This window comes from Asterias rubens, chromosome 5 (assembly GCF_902459465.1).
Source record: "Asterias rubens chromosome 5, eAstRub1.3, whole genome shotgun sequence".
Classification (NCBI taxonomy): Eukaryota; Metazoa; Echinodermata; class Asteroidea; order Forcipulatida; family Asteriidae; genus Asterias; species Asterias rubens.
This window is the reverse complement of record NC_047066.1, coordinates 11,640,332-11,667,831: the sequence shown is the minus strand read 5'-3', so window position 1 is coordinate 11,667,831 and position 27,500 is coordinate 11,640,332. Positions and strand designations below refer to the sequence as shown.

The following is a 27,500-nucleotide window of genomic DNA, read 5'->3' as shown; positions in this document are numbered from 1 at the left end:
TCGTTACAAATACCGCAGCATACAAAAAACAAACAAATGAATAGTAATCTACATTCACTCACCTATCACACCAATCCGTAGATGCCAAAGAGCATGCAAAGAGGAAGTCGTTCCTCGGGAGCTGGATACAGTCTTCGTTGTATGTCCTTCGAGATTCAGCAAAACCCTTCGTCCATCTTTTGGTCAATATCTCCTCAATAAATGTCACCATGAAAATAAGACATTATTTGTCGTATACAAGGCTCGAAGTTGACGTAGAGTAATGTTGACATCATTTATGTAAATTTATGGCCACCAGACACTGAATAAACTGCCCCCGGTTTTCATAATGATCTGTGTACAAATTGGATGCGACCATGACGAACCACCATGTTTCGATTTTCCATCGAATTAAGAGCTGGTTGATACCATTCTCCCAAAGGGGGGTGTATGTCGATGACGAACGTTTTTCAATACATTATTGTCGTTTGCATTAGCAGGGATCGTTTTTTGGTGAAATTTCGCATTGAGACACAGTCGGGGGTTCGAGCTAGGAGTTTTACAAACGGGAGGAGGATGACACGATGAGAGTGTATCCTTCAACTGGGAAGGTGCAATACAAGAAAATAGCCAGCCACCCAAATTGCTGTCAGTTATAACACAATTTCCAGCAGGCGACAACATACAATATGGCGCCCGGCCAGTCAAAAAGCCTACACTCACAGTACAACAGTCAAGAGCTCTGGCACGTTCGATAGCAACAACAATGTGCTTTGTAATTATTATTATTCATGGCTGGTTATGCATCGATGCCTCTCGCTTATCATGTAGTTTGCTGTGTATCTGGGGGGTATTGGTGGTGAGGGAGGGTGGGGGAGGTATTATTATGGGGTAGCTCTCACCACCCGTTTATTTGGACGATCCCGGGGGCCAATTTGAATTTAATACCCGTAATTAATAAGTGGCATGAAATGACACGTTGCATTCTGTAATACCAAGCTCTCACGGTAAATTCATACTGTCTTCCGGTGCAGAAAACGTGGCGGAAGAAAATATCAGATATCTTCCTCCGGGTACAAGTTGAGAAAAGACCATTCTTTATAATGACAACATGGGCCTACATGATGTATGTTGGACCTATTTTTAGTATATCATCAGCAATTGTGTTCTTGATCCATCCGGTGAATTTGTGGTGAAAATGCATTTACTTCACCTGTACTTTTGATAGAGCTTATGGAATAAATGAAATAAATTAATAATACTTTCCCTAACAGATCATTGGACGAAAGTACACCCGAAACACCTCTCCCCAAAACACCATTCCAAAACACCCTCCCACCGAAAAAAAGGAGATCCACAGATGACAAACAAACACGCGTGTAGAGAAGCGTAGCCGTATGCAAATTGGTGGCTACCGCTACGGCTACGGCTGTTGCTAAAGACGTGCTCTTCAACGCATTATGACAAGGAAATCCAGTCATAGCCGCGTATTAGCCGCCTGAAGATAGCAGTGATTTGGCCAACAGAGGGCGCACGGCGGTTTGCACTTCACTCTGCTGGAAGGAAATTTCTGAAGACCTGATGGGTGATTTTGGCTCATCTTTTAAATGGTCTTGGCTGCGGCTTAGGTTCCGTCCGGCTGTTTTGAAACCCTCATACCGAAATAACATGCTTTCCGGTGGATCGAGACCCCTATACCGGAGCCTAAACCAAAGCCCAAACCAAAGCCCAAACCCGCGGTTTCGAAAAGATTCAGCAACTGCTGCAGCGTTGACTTCATCAATAACGTAACACACACACGAGGGTGATTTCTAGGGAACTTGGTCCATCTTCATTAAGAAAATAATGTTGACAAATTTCTTTGCTATAAAAGTAAATCTTTTGTGTGGGGCATCAGTTACAAGATATTTCTTTGCTAGGCAAAATCTAAGTGGTCATCAGCAGTTACAACAAATTTCTTTGCTGAGCAAAATTTGAGTTAAGCGCATCGCAGTCACAGCAATGTAAACTTAATGTGTTTTGTTTGGTAAACTGTTTCTATTTGTATCTGCTGAGCAAGTTTTTGTGCTTACAGGCTTTATGAAATTGGGCCCTGACCATATCCACAGCCAATCATCGAATTTCCTCACACAGTTTTCATGCACAGCGCCCTCTATGTAGTTAAACTGTTCCCAAAGAAAAACACTAGGTCTTGAAGCAACAGACTACTAAACGCGAAAAACTTCTGTAACCTTTTAATACTTTTAATACAATTTACCGCAACAATGTTGTGTACATGTTTTTTTTTATTTCAATCAGTGCCCGTCAACCGAACTCTCACGACACTTGGCCAACCCATTAAAGTAAACTAGACTTTAGACATTGTTGAAAGCCACACACACGAAACCGCTCTCTTAAATTGATACACTGACAAAAAATATCCAAATCATGTTTATCTTTTTGATAAGAGAACACTTCACACTGAGCACTTAAACAACAATCAAATCTGGGAACGTTTTATGACGAATGCATATCTGAACTGTGCTACCAATAATGATAACTAAAACTAGGGCAATGACGTAAACATGTATAGACACTCTTGGTGGGTCTATTATTATGCGCATATTTTAATAAAAACTGATCCCTCACCACCGCCCTAGATTTCTGATGAAAATAATACACATCGTCTTAATATCCAAAATATCATGCTAAAACATTGCGCCATATCGAGATACGGTGGACAAACAATGGCACTATTGGTTTGGGTAAGTTTGACTAGACACCCAAAACAGTGCGCTCGTCGGCCGGTGTTTACCATACCTCAGAAGGGGAACATTAAACTGTTTTCTACCTGAATGTTCTTTTAAAACTCTGTTTCTGAAACAATGTTTAAAATATATAGCGGCATATTTTACAAAATATTGTCATTTTTTGAATAAAAGTATACAAATAATTTTTGGGGAAAAGAATTGTCTTTGTAAAATTAGAAATCTTGTACACGAACGATTTGTGTCATGATGCAATCAAAATGATAATAATAAACTAAATTATTGAATAACAGTCATCTTATAGGGTTTTACGTGCTAAGTTTTTCTACCTGAATGTTCTTTTAAAACTCTGTGTCTGAAACAATGTTTAAAATATATAGCGGCATATTTTACAAAATATTGTAATTTTTTGAATAAAAGTATACAAATAATTTTGTATCCCGCATGATTTGTCTTTGTTTTTTATCCCTTCTGGTTGTCGTTCCCATTTGGTTCTGTTTTCCTCCTGCATGCTCCGCCCTCAGCCGCCCTCTTATTGTGTTTATTTTTTGCTTTTGTTTTCTTTTTCAAATAATTTATTTAAGTTAATTTAATTTAACCTATACTTATTCCTTTATTTAATTCTGTATTTATTTTCCTTACTCTTGCTTTTTTATAATTTTTTTTCCCCCGTTAATGTTCTGTCTTGTGCTATTGTAACTTGTTTGTTGTACCTTGTATTGGTCGAATAAATAATAATAATAATAATAATAATACTAATAATAATAATAATAATAATAATAATAATAATAATAATACTAATAATAATAATAATAATAATAATAATAATAATAATAATAATAATAATAATAATAATAATAATAATAATAATAATAATAATAATAATAATAATAATAATAATAATAATAATATTAATAATAATAATAATAATAATAATAATAATAATAATGATAATGATAATGATAATGATAATGATAATGATAATGATAATGATAATGATAATGATAATAATAATAATAATAATAATAATAATAATAATAATAATAATAATAATAATAATAATAATAATAATAATAATAATAATAATAATAATAATAATAATAATAATAATAATAATAATAATAATAATAATAATAATAATAATAATAATAATAATAATAATAATAATAATAATAATAATAATAATAATAATAATAATAATAATAATATAATAATAATAATAATAATAATAATAATAATAATAATAATAATAATAATAATAAGTATAAGTCTGCTGCCACCAAGCGCCACCCAAACATGTATCTTATTGTTTTAAAATTAATGTGGTCACTAATAACTACTCTATGCTTGACTGGGTTCCTGTGAGAATATAAGACAATGCGGCCTGCAATTGAACCCAAGACCATCCTAATCTAAAATAAAGCGACATTCCACTTGTCCACTACTCGGTAAAACAAGACAGGATCACTTTCATACTGAAGCATTTTTTTTCTCTGAGAAACAGCCCCTCTAAAACGAGGTATTTTGCTAAGAAAACTGTCTCTAAAAACATTTAAAGCTTGACAATTGAATAATCCTTCGTATTATAATGTATAGTTATAAGAGCTGGTTTTCGATGTTTATAACTTAAATTCTTTCTTAAGCATCAAACTTACAAATTTAAACAGCATTATACTCAACTCATTACAAATAAATTATTATAATAATTCTGTTCACGAAAATTCCTACTCTCAAAGTAATGTTTAAAAAATATCACACACTGTACAGGGGTAGTAAACATTACATTGCAGAATAAGATTACTTTAGGGGGACTTTAGACCTTTCTTTTGCAACGTCACAGCCCGAGTTTTTGCCAACCCAGATTGGAAAACTATGGAAAGCCATATGTGCAAATCAAGAAAAGATCGATATTTTTTTGTAACAATGAACCAAATTTGTTAATTTTGTTTAAAACAAAACAACTAATTATGAGAGGTATTTTATTTAATTGAAAGTTTGAAGAAAATGTTGAATTTTGTTAAAAGATCTGTTTTTACGATTTAATGATTTACTAACATTCGGCCGACCATGCCAACCAAGGCGGTGTGTTTATCAACAAAAGAAAGGTCTATAGGTCAACCTCACTTTGCCACCTATTGCCCATGCGCCATGACCTGCAACATTGAAGCCAGTGTACATGAAGTTCATGGGTTAATCTGAAGGTATGCTACAGAATAAAACATAACTCTTTACTGTAATGTCTGATAGCTTATATACTGTTCATGGAGTTCAAACTAAAACCATAATTTCCTGTGACAGTGTCCCTCTAAAGAAGTCATTATTACTTTATTAGTCACAGTATCTGAAAACCAAATTATAATGAAACCCAATGCAACAGCTTATTTCAGGTGTAAGATCCAAAATAAAACAGCATTGTGGCACATGCTTAAAATTGTGCATGTTTTCTTGTACTACTTTCTCTTGACGCACAACTGATTCATCCCAAAAATATACCGGTACGGTTGATCACACAAAACAATAGCTATCTCTGTGACCCTTTCAGTTAGCTTTACCAATCCTTAAAAGACATGTACACCTTTGGTAATTGTCAAAGACCGGTCCTCTCACTTTGTGTATCTCAACATATGCAGAAAATGACAAATCTCTGAAAATTTGAACTCATTTAGTCGTCGAAGGTGCGAGATAATAGTATTGGAAGAAAAGACACCGTTGTCAAACGAAGTTGTGTGCTTTCAGATCCTTGAATTCGAAACCTCAACATCAACTTCTGAGGTATCGAAACCAAGTTCGAATGTTTGAGAGAAATAACCTCTTTCTCGAAAACGACGCTACTTCAGAGGAAGCCGTTTCTCACAATGTTTTATACTATCAACAGCTCTCCATTGATAGTTAACAACTAAGTTTGTATACTAAAACCTACATGTATTTTGAGTAACTACTAATAGTGTCCAGTGCATTTAAGTTTACAGATGGTAGACAAATCAGGAAACTCAACAACTTCTTCACACTAGAGCACAGAATCAAACAGAAAAACTCGACAATAAAACACTGTTGTACACTATTCTTAATTATTCTAAATGAAAGTTTGAAACCAGTCTTGTTGGGGATTCGAGCCCAAGTTAAGATGTTAATGCAAGAATTTTTAAAACCAGCTGGCTAGTCTTACCTACAGTCGTCTTTACCTGCCATTTCCACTTGTGAGTGTAGTCTAAGAAACGGGTCGAATAGTCTCCTTTCCAGTTCAAATCAATTCCATTCAAATAACTGTAGTAATATCCTAGATAAGACATAAATAAGATTGGCCAGCTCCATAATAAAACAGCTTTAAAAAATACCAATAGGCCAACCCATAGTAAAAACAAGTATTCAAAATACTCCCCAAAACTTCCCCAAAGAGTGTAATCTAAATGCCAGCGGGGTAGCCTCCTTTCCGGTCGTCGCTGTATGCATTTAGGAATCCGTCTGAATCTCGTAGTATGCCCTGTACCACACAGTTACTACCGGACTCGTAAGGGAAGTTTCCCTTCTCTCTCAAACCGTCAATAACGTCCTATAGAGAATGGGGGGAATTCACGAGAAACTTCAACATGTAAACAAGATATTATTTAAAAACAGCATCGGTAGAACAAATTAATAGTGTTTACCTTTAGTGTTTGTTATGTTTTCCCTTGTGGGTTTACGTAATAAGTTGTTGTTCTATTCTGTTTAGGTTCCTTAATACTCAGTACTTCCTTAATCCAGTTACATAAATATCGGGAGTCTCAACCAAACAAACTTGCTTTCAGGAGTCTCCCACCACTTAATCAATTACATTGATTCAAACCTTATGTGCAAGTATTGTGAAGAAAAATGACTACACTGAGGCAAGATTTATACATTCAAAGCCAAATGGAAGAAACATTTCACACCAGATTTCATAGTCCGTTGATATGAAGATTGAGTAACATTTCAAACATTTTCAAACTTTGTTCATCTGTAATTTTGTAAAACTCTTGAATTTCTGTGGAATATGAAATATAACGTGTAATTTGCCACACGGCAAGTGTGGTTTCTTGTCTGTCAGGAAATGCCCTAGAATGCACAAGTCATTTTCTTTTTATAAAGAAAGGTTGGTCTTTGGCGTGCGCAATTGATGAACGTGACAGACGGAAGAGAAAATATAAACATTCAACCAATAACGTGAACCGTAAGATGAGTAGACAACGAGAAGATAGTACAGTTGTTTTAATTGGACCAAAACGTTGATCGATTGGCCAATGACGTTCCATCTTTGCACTCACCTGATCGTATCCTGCTTCATACGTCACGTTGTTTGGCACAAGCTGGTGGTGGAGACGTCTGCGTTGGATAGCTTCCTTTATGCCGTCACCGAACCATAATGTATCCGCAGAAACCTGCAAACAAAATAATGTCATTTCAGAAACCATCGGATCGGTCGAGGTGGTCTTTGGAAAGCGTTTGAAGCGGTTTGTTATGAAATGCAATAGTTAGATAGATAAGTTAAAAGTAGATTATAACGATCCACACAGACATGCCTTGAAAGTGCACGATTTACTTTTACGTCGCGAAGAAACACGGTCGGCCATTTTGTGGAGTCAAAATTTTGACTCCATAAAATGGCCGACCGCATTAGTTCGCGAGGCAAAGAGAAAACGGTGAAATTTCGAGTGATACTCTTGTGTGGATTCTACCTTTAAAATATCTCTCTAACCATGTGCATGTCAAACAAACGGTTTCAAACGCTTTTCAAAGAGCAACTCGTCCGACCCAAGGCAACGTGTTCCTTGATAGAGTTTGCCTAGCCACTTCGACAATAGTCCTTCGTTGCAGAGGTTATCCAGTCAACAAATACACCGTGCTGGGTGCCAAGTCCTGGAGTTTCTTTCAGGTGTTTTATTTTGTCTAAACCTTTCGTTTCGTATCTCGAAAGGCACTGTGCATTTTGGTGTATTTTGTTCAAGACCAGTTATCTCACTTGGTGTACACCAACATAATCTGAAGAAAAAAAACATCCTGAATGCACAAACTTGCGGGTTCTATAAAAGAGGCTTCATGCCCAAAGTCTTTTATTATTTGAGTGAGAAATTATTTCTTTTTCAAAAAACTACACTTAAGAGAAAGCCAATTCTCACAATGTGTTATACTATCAACAGCTGTCCATTGCTTGTTACCGAGTAAGTTTTTTTTACGCAGACAACTATTTTGAATTACATGTACTACCAATAGTGTCCAGTGCCTTTAAGGATTTTAATAATTACCTGTGCGACCCCTGTGGTGATACGCGAACCGCCTGACGCCCCAACAACCAACCTGATGGTTCCATCTTTGCTGATAGCTATAACTGGAGCCATGGAGGACATGGGGCGCTTTCCAGGCCGGATGAAATTGCTTGGAGACGGTGGAAGACCAAAGAAATTTGTGGCGTTGGGTTGCGAGAAGTCGTCCATCTCATTATTGAATATGATTCCGGTTCGATTACCACGGACCTTAGAGCCAAAACTAGACAAATATAACAAATTTAATGTGGAAAAAGACGTGATGGATACAGAAATTAAGGGAAAACCAATGTTACCATGACATACTTTTAAAACTAGACGACCAAAATGTTGTAAAAAGACATGACGTTACCGAAATAAAAGGAAATGCATTGTTTTCATGTTACTACTTTTACTTCTTTTGGAAAGGTTTTGAACGGAAAGTTTAAAGTCACCTGGAAGTGTTTTTTTTTTCAAAATAAAGCTTATGTCACTAATTCATGTGTTTTGATGAGCGTAATGTGAATAAACAGTTAACTAAGGTTTTAAAAAATCAGTTCTTATGTTATTTACAAATTTAAGAGTAGACCCCGACCCGAGAGGGCGCTGTTCGTGACGTCGAGGCAGACTTTGCCTGTAATGCGTAGAGTAAACACAATTGCAAAGTACATTTACGGACCAAGTCTTGAGTTTGTACGTTTCACAATTTTTTATTTTTTTTCCCGGCAATGCCGACCAGGTGTATTGCTGCGGAATGCAGAAAAACACTTTTTGAAATGTACCAACTCACGACTTGGACGTACATGTACTTTGCACGTGTGTTTACAATACGCATTGCAGGCAAAGTCTGCCTCGATTGACGTCACAAAAGGGGTAGGCTGAGTCAGCCCCCCAAACAACTTTATATATTTTTTAAACATATAAATCGTGACAAACAATTGTTTTATTGTTCGTAAGCATATACTCTTATGTTTGAAAGAAAAAAAATTATATTTCCAGGTGACTTTAAAAAGTGTGGATTAATCAATGATCATGGCAAAAATTGCTAAAACCATTAGGAAAGGAAAAACTGTTGGAGTGGCAGTTTCGGTAATGCTAATGTAAGAAAACATTTCCTTATATAAAAAGTGAACAGGCTCCGTTGCAGAAATTGAACCTGGTTTGTTTGTAGATTAAGTGCTTGGTTTATGGGCTGGGTTTATGGGCCGAGTTGGATGGATGGGTGTATTACCATTGACAGTCTTCAACCTCCAATATTAAACTCTCAAACATTGACAAGATCGGGTGAAAAAACATCAGCCATGAATAAACTAAATAAAGTTGAAATTTGTATTGCTACCTTTAATTTCGATGTTACTTTTACATAGTCATACATATTACATACAACATAGCATTTGTAAAGCGCCCTTTCATCGAGATCAAAGCGCTGGAAAGAGCAAAACTAATAGAACTAAAACTACAGCTTTAAATGCACACCTTTGGTAATTATATTGTCAAAGACCAGCATTATCACTTGGTGTACCTCAAGATATGCATAAAGAATACAAATCTGTGAAAAATTTGACTCAATTGGTCATCGAAGTTGCAGGAGAATAATGACAGAAAAAAACACGCAATTGTACGACTTCTTGGAATCTCCATTTTATACTCACTATGTATTGACTGTACTCGTCACAGACACGGCATTCCCATTGCCGTCAACAACCGACAAGTGTGCCGTGCCACTGTCTGGCCGGTTGAAGTACGATGTGTAGTAGGAAGGATCGTGACTGTCGTTATCGTCAATGTGCGCACGCAGCGAGTCGGCATAAGCCTGTGACGTCATGTTGGCTACCAACTGGATCAAGGAAACATGAAGATTAGCTAATGTTTATACTAAACCGTGATTGTAACATGTATACATGGGGGCTGTCGTTGTAGCAAGATCCTGATATTGGCTAAAATACCGCTTACTTAGAGGAAGGTTGTTTGAAAGGCACGTTATACAGAATTTGTTGTGCCAACGAAACAATTGCTGGCAGTGGAAGCACTTTATGTAATCCGCCATGGTTACACATTTTAACATGACATCGAATTAATAAAACGCTAACTGAGCCATAAACTCCAAACGGGAATTCAGTTTTATTTATTTCACATCAAAATAATTACATTTACAGAGGGATATTTTCTACTATCATCATCATAACACCGTGTAAGTTTTATGTAAATCTGTGATCTGTACGATTGTTGTTCATACCGATTATTTAAAGTTCCTTTAAACAAGAGGACAGCAAAGCAACGATAAACAAAGCAGTGACAATCCCGATCTTAGATCAGAATTTACTCTTTATCTATGCAGAACCTCTGTATAGGGTGTTCTTCTTTGTATGGGGGGGGGGGGGGGGGTACCTGTATATCAAGATGAATGACTAACCAAAAATGGATTAACAAACCTCTCAAATAATTCTTCTCACCTCTTTAACGTCCACAAAGTCTTCATCACCGAGGAAAGAACGTCCAGCATAAGCAAACTTGAAGGACTCGACCATCCGATGCGTTGTTAAGATCGCATTTTCAGTGTTGGCCATACTCGCGGGACTCAATTTATATCCTACACAGAACAGGTGTGAAGGAAGGACATTCTGATCAGTCTTGGTGAACGAGAGCAACATTATGGAAAACATTCTGGGGTGCAGTGATTCCAAAAATGAAAGATTATAGAAATTGTATCATATATATATATATGACACATGGAAGCCCCCGTTGCCGCTCTACTAAACATGTCTGATTCGATTGGAGATGGGGGGGGGGGGCACATTGTCAATGTGAAACAGCAATGCCGAAGATTGGCCTCGAATTGCAACTATGCACTTTCTATGCTTAAACTTCCCTCAGAAAGAATTAAACCACCAAGTTAGTTTATAAAGACTTTGGCGGACAATTGGTGGCAGCAAACTTGTCAGGGAATTCGATCGATTGAGGAATAGTGTTTGCATTCTCGAAACTTCACAATGTATTTTTCTTCCGGTGAGTCTGCTGCCACCTAGCGTTTCAAAGCCCCGTGGAAGTTCGTCCTCCCCATTTGGCGACCTGTGAACAAACTTCTTCTGATTGCACCCTCTTTTGATTTATACTCCTCCAGCCCATGTTAATTTCCCATAATTTATAGGGGACAGTGTCTCCGGTGGACAGATATTCCTCGGGCATTGGCATTGGCTAGAGTGCAAAACAAAACCACAAGTCACCCGTCACTCTAATCAGCCAAAGGTCTTACCTTCAAGAATGTTCATTGCAAGTGAAAAGACGGCACCACTCCCAGGGGGAGGAGGTGAGTAGATGTGAACATCGTCAACCTCGATCATCAGAGCTGTTCTTCTCTTACATCGGTATTGGGCAAGATCCTCTTTCGTAATGATACCACCTGGTAGGTTAGATTTATAAAAAATGGTTAAGAAGGAATACAAAAACAGAGATTCGAAAAGACTGGTTCTATTGAAAAACATTGTACTGATAGCATTGTTCCTGCACGTTTTCCAAACCATTTAACTAATAGGCCTAATATGCATTCAAAGCCATTAAACACTTTCGGTAAACAGTATTGTCCAAGGCCCACACTTCGTGTATCACAACTTATATATAAAATAACAAACCTGTGAAAATATGCTTCTACCTATAGAGACTAAAGGCAGAGAGATGCAGGTGGGCATTCCACTAAGATAACAATGTGATGCGATCAAGCAAAATGAGTCATTTGTAGACCCAGGTTATAGTTTTTTTTTTTTTATTATACATTTTGAAAAGAGCATAACGCTTTCATACTGTTAAAACCCCAAGTTGATACCTTCTTTGGTTCAAAAGTTGAGAAAGTGGAAACACCAAGAAAAGTGAGAGAATGAAATTGAGAAGTTAACATCAAAGGGTATTTGATTCAATTGGTCATCGGAGTCGGGAGAAAATAACGGGAAAACCCACCCTTGTTTCCGCACGTTTCGCCGTGTCATGACATGTGTTTAAAATAAATCCGTAATTCTCGATATCGAGAATTGATATTGTTTTAATGTTTTCTCAAAAAGTAAAGCATATCATGGAATAATATTTCAAGAGAAGTCTTTCACCATTACCTTCTGTAAACCCTGTAAGTTGTTTGTAAATCTGTGAACTTTTAATTGTTTTTCTGTTCCGAAAGTGTCCAATGGCTTTAACGCATAAAAATTAAGTATCCAAACATGTAGTAAAAGTTAACCATTATGATAAATGCATTTGATGTTGCAACGTGTTGGTCAATTAAAATGTAAAGAACATGACTGTCCTAACTAAAATGTTCTAGTTGTCCGTACAAACAAAGTGCTTGTTTGGGCAGTGGGCACCATACTACACTTCGTAACGTTTTGACGTTGTGCACCTTGCGCATGATTACCAGACGTTCAACTGAAACGCGTCACTCACAGCCCGAGTTTTTGCCAAACGAAGTTTGAAAACCATGGAAAGCCAAACATGCAAAACACAACCGTATGGCCGCAGTTTGTGACAATGTCACATGATTTGTATTCGAAAATTATTGGTATTTTGTTTACTGACACGTTGCAGAAAATGTTGAATTTTGTCTCAACATCAGTTCTGTTAACACGGTTGAATTCTACCGTTCGACGGTCTAGCAAACCAAGGCGGTTTGTTTATCAATAGACCCCTATAAACATACGATGACACAAGCCCAAAACGGCGCCCACTGATGCCCAAGAAGACCTTTTGGCTTAGAGTAGTGCGCTGATTTCCATTGTTTAATCTCAGGGGTTTATAATTTAGCTCCAACCTCTTTCTGTAACATCTGCTACAATATCGTCTGCAAGATCGCCTCGGTAGAAAGCATCTCCGCCCTCTAGCGATATTTTCCTGTACGTCTCTGCCAGTTTAGGTCTCGTCATCATATCACCTTCACGAAGTAGGCCGCCTGTACTGTTCAGAAAGATCTCACTGTAACACATTATAAAGGAGAAAATGGCTGTTATAATGACCAGGGGCCGATTTCACAAAGAGCTAAAATTGATCCAAAAACTGCAAACCAGTGTTAAAGGCAGTGGACACTGTTGGTAATTACTCAATTTAATTATTAGCAAAAAATCTTTCTTGGACTATTACCGAGGGAAGCCTTGAACAAGCCGAATGGACAATTAATCCCGAACCGATTGGAAATTAAAATTCACTTGTAACAACTGAGAGAAAATAATCCAGATCATAATCAAACCAACTTGAATGAATTATAACAAGAGTTTGATTTAGGATTGAACAAACACAATTTGACTAAAAGCGCGATTTGAACAAACGATTACCGTATAAATTTGCCGGCGCTCTACCATCTGAGCTATCAATAGTACTATGTTGGCGTTCTCATAATATTTTCGGTAAATATCTTTGCTCGGGGTGTGCCAGTCAAAACCCGTGCAACCGTGAACTATCATGTATTTAAAAATAAATAAAAATAAAAACTATTTTATACGAAACATTAATCAAGAAGAATACCAACAATAATTTAAAGACAGTGGACACTATTGGTAATTGTCAAAGACCAGTCTGTATCTCAACATATGCATAAAATAACAAACCTGTGAAAATTTGAGCTCAATTGGTCATCAAAGTTGCGAGATAATACTGAAAGAAAATAATTTCTTGTAAACACGAAGTTGTGTGCTTTTACATGGTTGATTTCGAGACCTCAAATTCTAAACTTGAGGTCTCGAAATCAAATTCGTGGAAACTTACATCTTTCTCGAAAACTACGTCACTTCAGAGGGAGCTGTTTCTCACAATGTTTTATACTTTCAACCTCTCCCCATAAATCTAGAAAGGTTTTATGATTATTTTGAGTAATTACCAATAGTGTCCACTGCCTTTCGGGAACCAAGAACTCATAGAGCAAGGACCAGAACTATACACACCTCATGCTGGCGTCCGCCTTTATAACATCCTCTTGAGCTGAAATGGCAGAAGCGAGTGCCCTCTGAACTTGAAAACCATTCTTAGCTAATAAAATGGATGGTTGGAATAGCTCCTGCCACGTTAAGACCCCATAACGCTGATGGGCCAGCCAGTAGCCTGCTATCTCCCCTGGAACGCCAATGGCCAAACCGCCTGCATGAGTTGGGAGGTAAAACGAGGTTTACTTCTCTCTAAGTGATATCGTTGGTCAGAGCATTTCCTCGATTTATTCACAGGGCAAATTTTGAGAAGGTTTTTTTGAGCAGCTTCTACTTCTATCTTCCATTTCAGAATGTGTTTTGTTTTACCAAATTTTCAATTCGATTCAATTCAATTCAACATTTCAATTCGTTTGGGTTCGTTAATTATTCGATTAAAAACTACACGAGAAGTTAAAAGGACTATTCATTCGTTTTTAAGGGCATGGATATACAAAAGCCCGTTAATTTTGGTGGTTTTTTAATTAGAGTTGTTATTTTTTTAACAAGAGCGAATGTTTTATTCGAAAGAAGTTATTTTTATTTTCGCAGACATTTAGGCCCTTATAATACACACTCCATATTGTACAAATATTGACTTGCATAAAAGTTCGCGACAATTTTATCACCAAACAGAAATAATCCAGTAGTCCTATTATGGTGACAGAGAACACAGATTAAGCCGGCCACCTTTGTATTCTTATCTATCTTCAATGCCATAAATTCACCCAAAGTCGAATGCACGAGTCGAAACTCCTCAAATCACTTCCCGAACTCGTGTCACCTTGCACCGAGTTGTACACAGCAATACATCTGTAAAACGCTCACCCTTTGTAAGATTGGTTGTAAAAGAAGAGGCATTTATAAGTGTTTGTAACAAATAAAGACGGGAACACCGCACTCATAAACGATAACTTGTCAAACACAACGATGATAATTGGTGTCATCTGATGGGGAAAAATTACTAAATTTTAAATCTGGAAGTTCACCTGGGCAAAGTTTTTACCATGTATCCCTTTTCGTTGGCTCTGAAATCTATCTAAAATAAAATATTTTGAGGGTCTACAAAATATTAACGAGTCCGACGCTCTGTTTTCTCCCTATTTTATAGTGGAAGGCACGCTGCTAAAACCTGGTTGCCCCATTTCGGCTAGATATTAAGACGCGCATGCTTTACATGTATTTCGAATTCCCCCAAAATGGCAGACCATGGGCAGAGTGTGTCCACGTATTATGACGTCAGAGCAGAGGGTCAAAATAGACCTTTTCGCAAATACCATTGCAAACGCGGAAACTGTCGAATGAGGTGCATGCTGGTCTAGCTAGTGATCAAATTTGATAGATAACTGAACCAGCATGCACCTCATTCCACGTCTATTGTGCGCGTACCAAGTATTTGCGATAAGGTCTATGGGGGTTTGTATAAATACATGTACACTCACCAAATAGAGATGCGTCAGGAGCTTCGTCGGCAAACATATCTTCTGTGGCAGCCGATGGAGCTACTTCCCTGGCATCCAGCATTTCGGTGGTTCCGGTCCTAGCGTTATGGTGCATCATGAAGAAACCACCACCGATGCCGGCACTGTGCGCATTATGGAGACCGACGCACAGGAGCCCTGCAATGGCAGCATCGGCAGCAGACCCGCCATTCATCAACATGTCCCTAGAATGGAAAACCATTTTCACGTTAGTTGCTTTCCTTGGCTGGATTTCGAACAGAGCTAACAGTTACCTTAAAGGGTTTTGATACCTTTTGTAAATCAAGGTTTTGGGCATGACATGAATCTCTACCCACTGTGAATGAAGATGTATGCAATATATTATGACATCTTCATTTCTAGAAAGAGGTTCGAAACGTCAGGCCATTAACAATTGTTTGCATTATTCTATACCTACTTTTGGTTGGTGATCAGGTTGCAACAGCTATTTTTTTTTTCTAAAATAATTTAACTGTTGAAGTTGTGTACACACCAAGTGAGAATACTGGTTTTTGACATTTTTACCAATTGTATCCAATAAATTAACCCCAATATCAACTGATCATTCAATGCAATTGAACTGGTTTTGTGTGGTCAATTCACTACGCCAGCCAACAATAGCAAAGGCCATCAAACTGTACAATACTTTAAAGCCATTGGACACTTTCTGAACAGAAACAAAATTAAACATTCACAGATTTACAAATAACTTACAGGGTTTACAGAAGGTAATGGTGAAAGACTTCCCTTGAAATATTGTTCCTTGAAATGCTTTACTTTTTGAGAAAACATTTAAACAATAATTATCAATTCTCGATATCGAGAATAACGGATTTTTAAAAACATGTCATGACACGGCCAAAAGTGCGGAAACGGGTGTGTTTTCCCGTTATTTTCTCCCGACTCCAATGACCGATTGAGCCTAAATTTTCACAGGTTTGTTATTTTAAATATAAGTTGTAATACACGAAGTGTGGGCCTTTGGACAAAATTGTTAACCGATGTTGTGCGATGTCCTGTTTTACGGCAATTATGATTGCAGTGTGATGCTAATTGTTGTGTCTCTCATCACTTTTTATAACACCCCGTGCAAGTATTCTGCCTGCTCATTGGTTTAGAGCGCGTCACATGACATGTCTTAGTTTTGCTAGACGACGGTCGTGTGATAGTGCGTCGGTTTGCCATGCGCTAGTCCGAAGACTAGCACACGGCGTGCAGTACCCAGACGTCCGTTGCGTGTACGAGGATGACAAATTAATAGTCTGTAACCATTTCGGATTGCACGACACTACATGCAGCACAGTAAAAGTGTTTGCAATCTGTATTCGCGTCGTCCGTGGATTGTAGCATTCAGGTGATCCCCGTAGCGTTCTATTTTCCCTCGGCTTCGCCTCGGGAAAATAGAACGCTCCGGGGATCACTTCGGGAGTCATAGTTTTAACCATAGCACTCGAAGCAGTCAATTTTTGTATACTAGTGAGTGAGGCATAGTCCAATAATGCATTAGTTCCTTTCTTTTCTTCTTGTTTTTTTTTATCGTGGAATTGTCTGTTGAAATAAGCACTTGGCTATCCTTATGGGATATTATGCTTGTTTTTCACGGGGCACTCCTTAAAAGAAAGCAAACAAAATAAAAAATTAAACTTATGGCCGAGTCAAAAAAGAAACATGTTTAGCGTCCGGGTTTCTCAAAAAAGGAAGGAGGATGGGCTTTTTATTTCAAGATGGCCGCCATTTTTTTTTATGTCAAATATCCATTGTTTTGTCTTCTGCTTAAACACACAATACATAAATGAAACCTTTTGGTCAAGACATTCAGACAAGACAGTCAGATTGTTTTTAGCTGAGATCTTTTAAAATAACCCTTTTTCATAATAAAAAAATTAAAAAAATAAAAAAGAAAAGAAAATGTGCATAAAAAAATTAAAATAGAAAATAAAATAAAAAGGAGGCGGCCTCTAAAAATGAAGCGGGCGGGGACGCTATGTTTCTTTTTTTTACTCGGCCTATTACGTAGTCGAGCTATACCTTCCTATTTCTGAGCATGCTCCAGCATCGGCAGCCACAGCTGCCTTGGCGTATTGATATTGACCACTCGGACCCTCTGGTGTCGGTGCATCGGTGATTTTGATGATGACGTCATCTTTGTCTTTATAGTAGTAAAGTAATCCCAAAGTTACTGCAGCTGCTGCTGCCACAAAAAACAAGCAACCAAAGGCGAGCTGCCATTTCCGTACAACGCTTCTTCTGGAGGGGTAATACAAAACAAACAGGAAAAATGTAGGATTTGAAACGTTGCATGGTGGAAATGCGATATGGAAAGGTTTGCGGTAACACCATGTAATGACTAATCCCAAGAAGACGATCAGAGCATACTGATCGAAACGTCGAGTTGAAACCCATGGTTCTTTACAGAACCACCCCAACTCATTAAGAGGAAAAAATGTGTAATCTTGAAGGTGTAAAATTGGTAGCGGTCGTGGAATTAAGATAAAGTACAGCCTTGCGTGGTGATGTTTGTATGGCACTATTATAACCTTTGCTTAACGACGTTATCGTTAACTGAGCTGCAACTTCATGCCACTGGTGTTGTAAATCTGTGAACCAAGATAAGATATAGCATTTATAAATGACATCGGACTATAATGTATAACTTGTGAGCTATTGTATTCTTGCTCACAGCTGAGAAGCTGAATGGCGAGCTACGCAGCTACAATGTGGTCCACCCGTAAGCATGTGACCACATTCAAGGACCACGGAGCCCTATCCGAAGGATGAAAAAAACAGAGAGCCTTGCTGGCGGAAAAAAAAACCTGTTGCACAAGAAGAAATCACATTGTTGCACAACAACTCAACACACATAGGATGTGGCCTTAGCCGGGGCGGGAACCAGGATCACAGAGGGGGGGGGGGGGACCACTGACCTACGGTAGACACACCGTGTTACCGGCTGTTCTTATTTCTTTGATTTAAAGACACTGGACACTATTGGCAATTGTCAAAGACCAGTCTTCTCACTTGGTGTATCTCAACATAAATATGCACAAAATAACAAACCTGTGAAAATTTTAGCTCAATCGGTCGTCGAAGTTGAGAGATAATATCGAAAGAAAAAACACCCTTGTCGCACCATGGTCACACGAAGTTGTGTGCTTTCAGATGTTTGGTTTCGAGACTTTCAATCTGAGGTCTCGAAATCAAACTTGTGAAAAATTACTTCTTTCTTAAAAACTACGTCACTTCAGAGGGAGCTGTTTCTCACAATGTTTTATACTATGAACGTCTCCACATTACTCGTAATCAAGAAAGGTTTTATGCTAAACATGATTTTGACTAATTACCAATAGTGTCCACTGCGTTTAACGGTAATCTAATTAAGATACTCGCGCCGTTGGAACACTGTTTATCTCGTGCTTGTTCTCTTGCTCTTATTCACATTTAAATTGTTCACATCCCCGGTGCCTAATTACAACCTAAAAATCAAAATTTCAATAAAAAGGCCGGATATGTTGTCTGGTACCCATGATAATCCGGGTGACTTCCATGCATGGATCTTGCTTCTAGGCTACCCACGGGCAAGGATTGTGGGCGCGCTGTAGCGGTGTGTGGAATAGCGGTGTATGTGGGACTGTGGAAACGAGCGTTTGTGTGCTTGGCGAACTTGTTCCTTCGACCAAGGGCGTTTCATTTACTACAAGGACAGTTTTGCACGGGGGCGGACACAACTGCATATGCAAATGTGTCTGGGCGGACACAATTGCATTATGCATCAGCGTCCGGGCGGACACGATTGCATATACAAAACCGTCATGCAATCATGTCCTCCGGATATTGTTGCATAGAGGACATAATTGCATGCGACACCGACCACCTCTTCGGACACTGACAGAGGTCTCGAACAAAATTCGGAAGACCTATGCTCTAATTTACAGACGCCATACATCGTTTCTTCTATCTTAACAGCTGTCAAAGATGGGCAAATAGGCTTACTCCATAATGAATTACTATGAATCTTCGGATCTAAGAAAGGATTAATCCATGAATCGTTTTCTTCGGCCGGTAGGTATGCCCATGGTGGTTGGCCTATCGGAATGGAACCGTAAAAGTTGGTTTGGCTGGTGTTGTGTCAACATTTGCCCCCAACGGGCCTCCAATGTTTTGTGGAACAATATTGACCACGAAGGAAATGGACATAATGGCTTTGTACTCTTTGTATATAAGATTTAAAGAGCGCATGCTTTCGTTAGAACATGGTAAGGGGAACTTGGGGATTTGGGGATTTATTTGTATTTTTAATAAACAAAATAACATTTACCACCCACGGTTGCATACGTCAATTAAGCTAGGGTTACACGCAGTTCACACGAGTCACTTAGCAGCTCCCAACCAATTTGTGTGATCGTTAGGGTGATCGTTAGGGTGATTATTAACCAAACAAGCGAGGAATAGATGGAAAAGTGATAACCGATCTACCCATACATTTGTGATCGGTTTACCCCCATTGTTTGATTGGGGTCGGTTCTTTCGAGAAACACTACGAGAATATGTGATTTGACAGGTAAATATATCAACACATACATTGTCGTCACCTTTGTGCAATGTGCACATCGACTCTGGAAACGCCTAACTACCTTTCTGCTTCCATAAACATACCATAAATACCAACTATCAAGTACCATCATAGAGCAAGTACCAATGGTTAGACCCTTGAACCTTAGAGGTAGCTTGGACCGTATGGAGTAGGTTCAGTAGTTGAGTATCAAAACACAGCTCAAACCTAACGAGCCTAGACTTGTGGACAAGTCGTTAAAATCTGTCGCGGTGATAGCGTTGCGACTCTAGATTCCGAATCTCCCCGCGATTCCCGCGGTATTCTCGCGAGAGTGCTGGCCCCACGAGACTAATGCTCTCACGACTACAGTCCGAGTATCCCTTTGTGTAAAATTGAGTGAAAAAGTGGTGGTGCCCATAAAGAAGGTTATCCAAGTGCCCACCCCCCCCCAGTTAAAAAAAAAATATTACGACAGACCCCTCATCAGTGATAATGGGTGCGTTCGTTTAGCTTCCCTGGGTCGACCCCGGTGTGTAACGGTTTTTTTTTCTAGGACGAACGTGGGTTATTATCTGCACACGTACGTCCTGGAACAAAAAAAAACCAACCACACGCCGGGGTCGACCTGGGGAAGCTAAACGAACGCACCCTATTATTCACATTTCCGTGGTGTTCTTTCGCGAATGCTGCGGCTAGAGGTGCTGTATTGGTACCCGTCGTCACTCCCTCGCGGTCTGTTTTGGGGTCAAATGAAGGGTAAAAGTCAATATAGGAATCGAGACCTCAATAATCACGAGTCATGACAATGTGAATTAGTTTTGGTGAGAAAGACATGCAGGTCCCGAAGATTCGTTGAAAATGCGCATGATGATCATTTTGCAATGTCATTGTATACGTAAACCGTTGAACAAATTTGTGTTGACTAAACGTATATCAACTGAATTAAGCTTGAGCAAACACTGTTTTTGTATTTTAACATGGGTTGGAACCCGATAGCTATAAACAGGAATATTTATAGTCACGTAGTGGAAAGACTTACACAGCTGCAGCACGCCTAACCTTTCGGCCCTTTTCCTTGACGATAAGGGGACCTGTTTCTTCGTCCCATTCCTTGTCAGTGTCAGTGTCATCAGCACACTCCGTCGTCGTCGTCGTCATGTTTTTTACCGGGTGACGTTTATTGTACAGCGTTTTCTAACGACACACAAACCCATATGAGTCGAAAGTACAGATTGCAGATTGCAGGGTCAATAATATGGTGTTCCAGCATGTTGACTTGAACAATGGTGCACATATCATGATGGCTCAAAGGCAGTGGACACTATTGGTAATTGTCAAAGACTAGCCTGTTTAGATGGTTGATTTCGAGACCTCAAGTCCTAAATCTGAGGTCTCGAAATCAAATTCGTGGAAAATTACCTCTTTCTCGAAAACTATGGCACTTCAGAGGGAGCCGTTTCTCACAATGTTTTATACTATCAAGTTCTCCCCATTACTCGTTACCAAGAAAGGTTTTATGCTAATAATTATTTTGAGTAATTACCAATAGTGTCCACTGCCTTTAAAGGATTGACCTATCTAACCATAAGAAATGCACGACCACTGGTACGAATAAGGCCATTTTCTGAATCACAATGAAATTATTTTAGCCAGGAAAGAAACGTTCCTGCAGTGGTTGCATGCGGTGCACATTTTTACAAGCGCTCATGGAGTAGGGGCTGTACTATATTACGTATCCTGCCAAACCTTTTCATTGTGTTATAAAGACTAAATAAGTATATAATTAATCGGAATGAGATAATTTGTAAAAATGCAGGTTGTGATGGCAGGATACGGAGATCTTTCTGACTGTTTTTTGTCATGAACCCTTGATCGAGTTGTCCATGGATTTAAAGCACCAGTGCCCAATTCCATAAAGCTCGTAGGCACAAGAACTTGCTCACCACAAAAAATTATTGCTTTATAGAAGAAACAGGTATTAATCATCCTAAATTATGTTAAGTTTGCATTGTTGTGGCTTTTTTACTTTATGGACGTTTTCATAACACTGTGGTGTGAAACTCTGGATATACACCCATGCTCCGGTATGCAACTTTAAACTTGCCCAAGTATTACAGGCTACATTTTTAAAGACACAATTTCACAAGAATTGTAATGGGATGATATTCAGGCCCCAACTTAGATTGTCCAGCTCGGACTGTGGCAAGTCTAGGAGTGTGCGGTTGACGCTGTGTGATCATCGAATGAAAGGCACTGGACACCTTATTGTCAAATACTTATTGTCTTTTCACTTGGTGTTAAAATAACAAAACCGTGAAAATTTGAACTGAATTGGTCGTCGAAGTTTAGATAATAATGGAAGAAAAAACACACTTGTCGCACAAGTTGTGTGCTTTCAGATGCTTGAATTCCAGAGCAAAGACTACGTTACTTCAGAGGGAGCCGTTTCTCACAATGTTTTGCTCGTTACCAAGTATTTTTTTATGCTATTACAATTATTTTGAGTAATTACTAAAGGTGTCCAGTGCCTTTAAGAGAAGGGACGTACAACAATGGAGGTAGAAATACCACTGATTATGGGGCCATTTTGGAAGTGTTGTCATGAGACTACTGACCATACCGGAGAACAGAGGCAATTACTGTTGTGCCTTCTACCTTATACATAAACTAAATAATAAACTGTTTATAATCACACCCCCGGCTATAGCCTACCATAACACTACGCTACCAGTACTACTGTACTAGAGGAAACAGACAGTCACTGTTTATTTAAGAGATCAATGGGCGTATTAATTGCGACCCCTCGAAAACAAGAGTTGTTTCCCATTCTGGAAGTGGTGTGGTCTCGCTAGATATATTATTTTCTAACTCTACAACTATTTTTCTGAAGGAACCTGTTCAACAGAGGGGATTATGATCCGGCGAAATAATTCTCGTGTCATGATTTTGCGAACATTGTCACTAAATATGAACTGCTAACGCCTTTAACTATTAAGTAGGGTTGAAATGTAGTATTTGATGCCTTTAGGTTTTTTTTTCAACTACGCACGTTCGTCCACGAAGAAAACACATCGGAGTCTAAATTTGACATTTTTTCACTCATTTCTCAAAAACTACAACACCACAGCAAGTAATATTTTATAACTGTTAAGTAGGGTTTAAATGTAGTATTAGATTGCCTTAAGGGGGTTTTTGACGACGACGTCGATGTCGTCAAAAACCCATATCTAATTACGCACGTTCGTTTTAACGAAAACCCATGCACAGAGTAATTGGTCCAGAACGCGGTTAGAAAAACAAGGACAATTTAACGCACGTTCTAACGAAAATCCCAAACCTCCGTACTTTGTGCGTGTACAGAGTAATGTGTCCAGAACGCGGGTAGAAAACAAAATAGTATAGACTCCTCTCAAGAAGTCAACAACTCATTGAGGTACATACTGTGTTGTATAACCAAAGAGAATGTTTCACAATAACATGACTGCATCAAAATTACAAATTAAAAAGTTCAAATGAAGACCACGTGGTTAATTAATGAAGAATTTTTACACTTTTTTGTTAGAGTAAAACTTATGTTCTAAGCTTCAATTTGATATATGATTTAAATATTTTATCCTCATACTTTAGGAGTAGGGGCCTGAACAAAAACGCTGTACAAACGCTATGGGGTTTTAGGCGGAAACAAAGAATAATAAATAAAAATAATAAAAATCTCGACGAAAACAACACCTGTTCCGACGGTAGGTCGGAACAGCTAATAATAATAAGACATTTGTAAAGCGCCTAATGCAAAAGCCTCTAAGCGCATTAAAGAAACAATAAAATAAACAATTAGAGAAAGATACAAGATACAAATAGGCAAATTACAAAAAAGAAGCTTTAAACAAATGAGTTTTTAACAAGGACTTAAAACATTGTAAAGTATTAGCTTGGCGAATATGCACAGGAAGACTATTCCAAAGAAACGGTGCGGCGTAAGAAAAAGATCTGTGGCCATAAAAAATGGAAGAAGCTCTAGTTGCAGAAAGCAATGACTGTTGAGATGATCGTAAAGTCCGAGTAGGGGAATAATGATGAACAAGTTCAGATAAATAAGCAGGAGATTGACATGTTTGAGCCTTGAAAGTTAACAGAAGAATTTTGTAAACTGTTCGAAACTTAACTGGGAGCCAATGCAATTGCATTAGTACAGGTGTAATATGGTGAGAACGAGGCAGACAAGAAACGAGGCGAGCAGCAGTGTTCTGTACACGTTGAATTTTAGCAAGATCTTTATCGGGGAGTCCATACAGAAGTGAATTGCAAGAATCAAGTCTAGTAGTGACGAAGGCATGAACAAGACGAAGAGTAGTTGCTTCATCCAGGTAGCGGCGAATGTGTGATATTTTCCTAATAGCCATGAGAGCTCCTTTGCAAACATTATCACAATGTCTACTCATGCACAATGATGCAAACATTATCACAATGTCTACTCATGCACAATGATGAATCCATAATAACACAGAGGTTACGGGCAAATTCAGATGGTTCAATGACAGACTGGGCAATTTGAATTGTTGGCGGCGAAATCTTTTTTGCGAAACGAGATCTCAAAAATAAAATCTCAGTTTTTGAGTCATTCAAAGCAAGTTTACTAGACAACGCCCAAGATTTGACATCTTGAATGCACACTTCATTTTTTGCAATGGCAGAAGCGCGATCAGCTGGATCAAATGTAATGTAAAGCTGGGTGTCGTCAGCGTAAGCAACACTAGAAATACCATGGGCAGCAATGAGGTCTTGCAAGGGTGCACTGAACAATATAAATTCAAGTGGCCCAGCTACTCAACCTTGTGGAACACCACACCAGAGATGATGACGATCTGATTTAACATTGTTGATGAGAACATGCTGGGTTATGTTGTTCAGATAAGAAGAGAACCAGTTAAGGGCAGTTCCAGTAATTCCATAGCGTGAAGATAAACGTTGGATGAGATAAAGTGCAAGACATTTCCTGGAAAATAACTTTTACAATCATTATGTTGAAATCCAGGCAGAGCTTTACCGGGCGGTACACGTTCAGTACTGCAACCTAACTGCTTTTTACGAAAAGGTTGCGGTGTTTCATTGCGAGAAATTGTTTTTTGTTTACTATATTAAAGGGAAATTGTGCCTTTCGTTTATGGAACCGTTCGATGGTTTTAACCGTGGGATAATGTATATGTGCACAATTAAAGGCAGTGGACACTATTGGTAATTACTCAAAATAATTATCATCATAAAACCTGTCTTGATTACAAGTAATGGGGAGAGGTTGAGAGTACAAAACATTGTGAGAAACAGCTCCCTCTGAAGTGACGTAGTTTTCGAGAAAGAAGTGATTTTCCACGAATTTAATTTCGGGACCTCAAGTTTAGAATTTGAGGTCTCGAAATCAAGCATCAGAAAGCACACAACTTCGTGTGACAAGGGTGTTTTTTCTTTCAATATCATCTCGCAACTTCGACGACCGATTGAGCTCAAATTTTCACAGGGGTGTCATTTTATGCATATGTTGAGATTCACCAACTTTGAAGACTAATCTTTGACAATTACCAATAGTGTCCATCACTGTCTTTAAAGCATAATATTTCAATGTGGTCGCGTTTTGAGACCATTACCGAACATCCGGAGCGGTTATGTCCACGTTTGAAAGATTAACCCGTAATTTGAATACATACTACCAAAGAAACGTATCTGATGACAGTAACTCTCTCAGACTCAATTTTTTTAGGACAACAAATTATATTATTTCTATATCCACCTATACCTTCGAAGTGAAATGGTTTCAGATATGTTTTATACTATCGAAAATTGTTGTACTTCTATCAGTAAGTTTTATACCATAAGAATCACAACCGCGTCAGCGCATAGAGACTCTCCGAGATAGTGCCATTATGCGCTTTACAGTAATTTATTATTTTTTATTATACAAAATGTGTATACCTTTCCCAAAAAATCATCTGTAAATATTGAAATCTGGTGTACATTCCATGGATGCAGTGGTTTAAGCACAATATGAAAAATGAAGAAAATGTCAAAATGAAAAGAAAAAAAAAACATTGCAGACTGCACCAACCGAACATTTTTGTTAAACAGCTACCTGAGCGGAAGGTTTTTAACGGAAATGGTATTTAGACTTGTTTATAATGCACTTGTTGACCATTTTAATGTAATTTTGATATGTTTACACTTCTGAGTTTTTCGTAATTATCGATTAAAAAATCAGGCCCCAACCGAAAGGTTTTGAAAAACTAAAAACACTTCTGCCGTTGAGAGCGCGCGCCAAAGGACAATGCCGCTGACGTCATTGTGGGAGTTTGCTTTGTTATACCTCCACGCTGCAACAAAGCGGCTTTACAAATTGGAGCTCCTAACTATGACGTTTTAAGAGTGATTACGTAACGGGGCTTTTCGCAAATCTCTCAGAAAAGCACTGGATAAGGGTATTCAAAATGATTGTTTTTTTACACAATCAAAATCTATTTATAATCATATGACTCGATTTCCTTATTCATTGAAAACATTTTAAATGGAATTCAGCAAAGTTCACGATTTGACATTTTCGTTCAAGCAGGTCTTTAAAGACACTGTACACTATTGGTAATTGTAATAGACTAGCCTTCACAGTTGGAGTATCTCAACTTATGCATAAAATAACAACCTCTGAAAATTTGAGCTCAATCGGTCATCGAAGTTGCGAGATAATACTAGTGAAAGAAAAAACACCATTGTCACACGAAGTTGTGTGTATTCAGATGCTTTATTTCGAGACCTCAAATTCTAAATCTGAGGTCTCGAAATCAAATTCGGGATTAAAATGGCTACTTAGAGAGAAAACAACAGAGTCACTGTTTCGGTATTGTCATCAAAAAGGTCGTACCCATCCAAGTTTAGCGAAGACGACAGCCGTTATATCAACCGTATTTCTGGCCGCAGCATTCATCACGGAAACCAAAACTTGTAATCGACCCATATTAGAAATATGAAGAATGATTCAAGCAAGAGTCGTTTCCTCATCATCAAATGAATGTTTTTGGTAAAGATTTATCAAAACCGTTTGAACCTGAAGGGGATACTGTCTCAGAACGAACAGTGCTTCGTTGATTGAGCATGGAGGTAGAATTATTCTACCACCTCCATGCATTAAAGACAACGAAAGCATAATATGAGTCCATGATCATTGAACAAAGGTTGAAGAGGAACTTTTTATTTTGATCTTCCTGCAAGTCGTTTTTGATATAATCGATGTCGATGTCCACCTGAAAGATGATGTAGACCGGCCACATCAGTCAGAGTCAGACAACATTGAGGTACGAAATGACTGGGTCGTCGAAATGACTTGGGTACGAAGTTACCGACATCGATTGAGCCAGCCTAATAATCATATTCACTAAATGTTTCATTCTTACCCTTTATCTTGAACCCCCTCAATCTCAATCGTCAACTGCTGTGTGGATTTCCCGTTTTCAGTCTCCATTTTAAAATGATTTTAAGAAGTATAATAGAAGTTCATGAATCGCTTGGACCGGGCATCA

At 38.3% G+C, this 27,500-nt stretch overlaps 2 protein-coding genes across 2 annotated transcripts in view; both read right to left on the bottom strand.

Moving 5' to 3' along the window:
* The window catches only part of LOC117290411 (synaptic vesicle 2-related protein-like), a 38,268-nt gene extending 37,607 nt beyond the window's left edge, over window positions 1-661 (bottom strand). The window contains exon 1 of the mRNA XM_033771800.1: window positions 63-661. Within this exon, the coding sequence (XP_033627691.1) occupies window positions 63-211 (149 nt within the window). The 5' untranslated portion in view covers window positions 212-661. The remainder of the gene's footprint in view (window positions 1-62) is intronic.
* A 4,995-nt stretch (window positions 662-5,656) lies between these two features.
* LOC117290556 (glutathione hydrolase 1 proenzyme-like) lies at window positions 5,657-27,500 on the bottom strand. Its single transcript, XM_033771995.1, has 11 exons — window positions 27,375-27,500; window positions 17,421-17,639; window positions 15,354-15,577; window positions 13,894-14,086; window positions 12,771-12,931; window positions 11,235-11,381; window positions 10,435-10,571; window positions 9,634-9,818; window positions 7,985-8,225; window positions 7,007-7,120; window positions 5,657-6,276 (listed from the first exon to the last, which is right to left on the bottom strand). Exons 1-11 carry the CDS (start codon window positions 27,440-27,442, stop codon window positions 6,130-6,132), a joined length of 1,836 nt encoding a protein of 611 aa, XP_033627886.1. The 5' UTR covers window positions 27,443-27,500; the 3' UTR covers window positions 5,657-6,129.

Bases quoted from the DNA above. Each gene is read 5' to 3' on its own strand.
- LOC117290556 (XM_033771995.1), bottom strand. From the start codon at position 27,442: ATGGAGACTGAAAACGGGAAATCCACACAGCAGTTGACGATTGAGATT. The intron at 7,121-7,984 runs GTAATTATTAAA...TTTTGTTTGCAG, and splicing joins TCACCACAGGGGTCGCACAG to GTTTCTGCGGATACATTATG. The intron at 6,277-7,006 runs GTGAGTGCAAAG...CATTCTCTATAG, and splicing joins ATGAAGCAGGATACGATCAG to GACGTTATTGACGGTTTGAG.